General features: G+C 49.8%; 1 protein-coding gene across 2 annotated transcripts in view; it reads right to left on the reverse strand.

Moving 5' to 3' along the window:
* Window positions 1-2,500, reverse strand: part of LOC143121961 (transforming growth factor beta-1 proprotein-like) — a 24,958-nt gene that overhangs the window by 20,329 nt on the left and 2,129 nt on the right. Inside the window, exon 2 of one of the 2 annotated variants that reach the window (XM_076282686.1) lies at window positions 1,142-1,734. In XM_076282686.1, coding sequence (XP_076138801.1) covers window positions 1,142-1,481 — 340 coding nt within the window. In that variant the 5' untranslated portion in view covers window positions 1,482-1,734. Of the gene's footprint in view, window positions 1-1,141 lie in introns of both variants that reach the window. The other variant, XM_076282688.1, reaches the window with a different exon arrangement.

Consider the following 2,500-nt stretch of genomic DNA (forward strand, 5'->3'; position numbering starts at 1 on the left):
GGCTTGATGTGTGGCCATGTAAGTGTGTGTGTGTGTGTGTGTGTGTGTGTGTGTGTATGTGTGTGTGTGTGTGTGTGTGTGTGTGTGGTCTTATGTGTGAGTGTGTGAGCAGGAATGTATGCATCTTGGTGGTAGTGGTTGTTGAGTGAGAGTGGTGGGGGGCTAAGGCAACATTGCTTGTAAACAAATGGAGAATTGGCTGCGCTCCCACTGCGAGACGGACCCTGTGGCCCGACTGTTTACTGGCTGGTAAGACAGCACAGATATGGGCTAATCGAGCAAGCTAAACAAGGCCCATGCAGGCCAAGCTAGCAGCCCAAAACAAAACACCCATAAAAATACCATAGATACCAATACAGCAACGCAGCACAGAGCAGATCAAAACAGAACCACAGACGCAGCGTTAGGACATGATTGGTTACCAGTATGGGTCAGGTGACCTCAGGGTACAGGGTGGGGATGCATTAAGGTTTTTTTTTCATTTTTTTATCGGGTTCATTATCTAGCCATTACCACTTGGAAGAAGAACAAGGAATTGTGGGAATCAAATGTATTTGTTTTCTCCTCTGCTGCCAAGGACGCAGCTGGATGGCCCCATATTTACTGCTGTGTGTGTGTGTGTGTGTGTGTGTGTGTGTGTGTGTGTATGTGTATGTGTGCGTATCACCTCACTCCCAAAAAAAATCGACATAAGAGTGACATGACACTGTCATGAACGTGTCATAAACAAGTCATAAACGTTTATGACATTTCACTTTCGTCATTAAGTGTCATTCTGTTTTTGACATAACAAGTTAGGGTTAGGATTAGGGTTACGTTTAGGGTCAGGGTTAGGGTTAGGGTTAGGATTAGGGTTGGAGGTTAGGGTTAGAGTTAGAGTTCACGTGTCATGACAGGGTCATGTGTTCATGACAGTGTCATGTCACTCTTATGTCGATACTGTCAAGTAAAGTGTTACCAAATAAATAAATAAATAAATAAGAACTTTCCAATATTTGGGAAACGTCTAAGTGCTGTGCTGTGCTGTGCTGTGCTGTGCTGTGTTGTGTTGTGTTGAGTTGTGTTGTGTTGTGTTGTGTTGTGTTGTGTTGTGTTGTGTTGTGTTGTGTTGTGCTGTGCTGTGCTACATCTCTCTACTCACTGTCTGTGATGGTGAACTTGTGCAGCTCCTTGGCAAAGTAGTCCTCGTCCTCTAGCTGCGGCGTAAGTGGCGGCGCCATGGCGTGCCGCTCGGCATTCTGGTCTATCGTGCTGTTGTAGATGGATATGAGCGAGAGCGGGATCGTCTCGCTCTCCGTCTCGGCCTCCTGCTCGGCCTTGGGCTCCTTGTCCATGCGCAGCTTGCTGAGGATCTGGCCACGAATGGCCTCGATGCGTTTCCGCTTGACCACCTCCAGGTCAAGCGTCTTACAGGTGGAGAGGGCACTGGCGGTGCCCGCAAGGCACAAGGCCACGGCCAGTGCTAGCCAAAGAGCTTCCATGTTGGGTGTCCTGCTGTTTTTTTCCCCTCCCTTTTCTTTTACTTCACCTTTCGCTCCTCTCGTCTCTCCGGCTCCTTGCTTGTTATGCCGCGATGACTTTTTCCGGTAACTTCTCCGATCCCTGGGTCCGTACCTGCGTCCTTCGATTCCCACGCCTCTGTGGTTCTCCTCTGCCGTCCGTAGACAAGAAAAGTCCCCTCCTGGGTGGAGAGCGGGTGTGAGTGACGCAAGGTGTTTTCTTCACTGGAGTCCACTGAAAGGGAAACAATCAGGGTCCTTGTTTGTTTTTTGTTTGTTTGTTTATTTCTTTGTCGCTGCCTTTGAGAGCAGCAAGTCTCTTAACAACACAAGCCACTACAACTCTCTGTCACTATCTGTCTGTCTGTCTGTCAGTCTGTCTGTCTGGCTGGCTGGCTGTCTCGTTCACTACTGCTGCTGAGGCTGCTGCTGTTGTCTTTGGAAAGCACCTAGTCGCGGTGCGCGCTTGCCTCGTGCCGGCTGGCTCTGTCTGGGGAGCGTCTGTGCTGGGTAGACAGACAGAGGTAGGGTGGAGGAGGGGGGAATCCCGCCTCACAGTGCAGCCCTTTTCCAGCGACTCTCCCACACACACACACACACACACACATACACACCACACACACACACACGTGGCGAGTGGAGAAACAGAGTGAGCATACACACTCCCTCCCACTCAGAATAATAATACAAAAAAGCAACGACAACAAAAAATCAAATTGAAAAAAAGCTCACACTCCCAGGCTACACTGGGGGATTCAAAGCTCCGACGCACAAACATACACACAACCACACACACACACACACAACACAACACAAACTAAGCCAGGTGCGACACACTTGAACGCTCCTTGGAGGCAGTAGCTGCTCACATCCACTGCGCACACGCACACATAGACACACACCTCCCAGAAGGTTGGCTAGGTTTGCCTAGCTTCCTAGTCCCCTCACGGTGCGCACTTTCAACAACTGTCTAAACTCCTGGCAGCGAGACACTGCAGCGC

Source organism: Alosa pseudoharengus, unplaced genomic scaffold, assembly GCF_046254945.1.
Source record: "Alosa pseudoharengus isolate Yale_2024_CS ecotype anadromous, Long Island Sound unplaced genomic scaffold, YU_APseudo_1.1 YU_APseudo_1.1_scf_13, whole genome shotgun sequence".
NCBI classification, from domain to species: Eukaryota; Metazoa; Chordata; class Actinopteri; order Clupeiformes; family Clupeidae; genus Alosa; species Alosa pseudoharengus.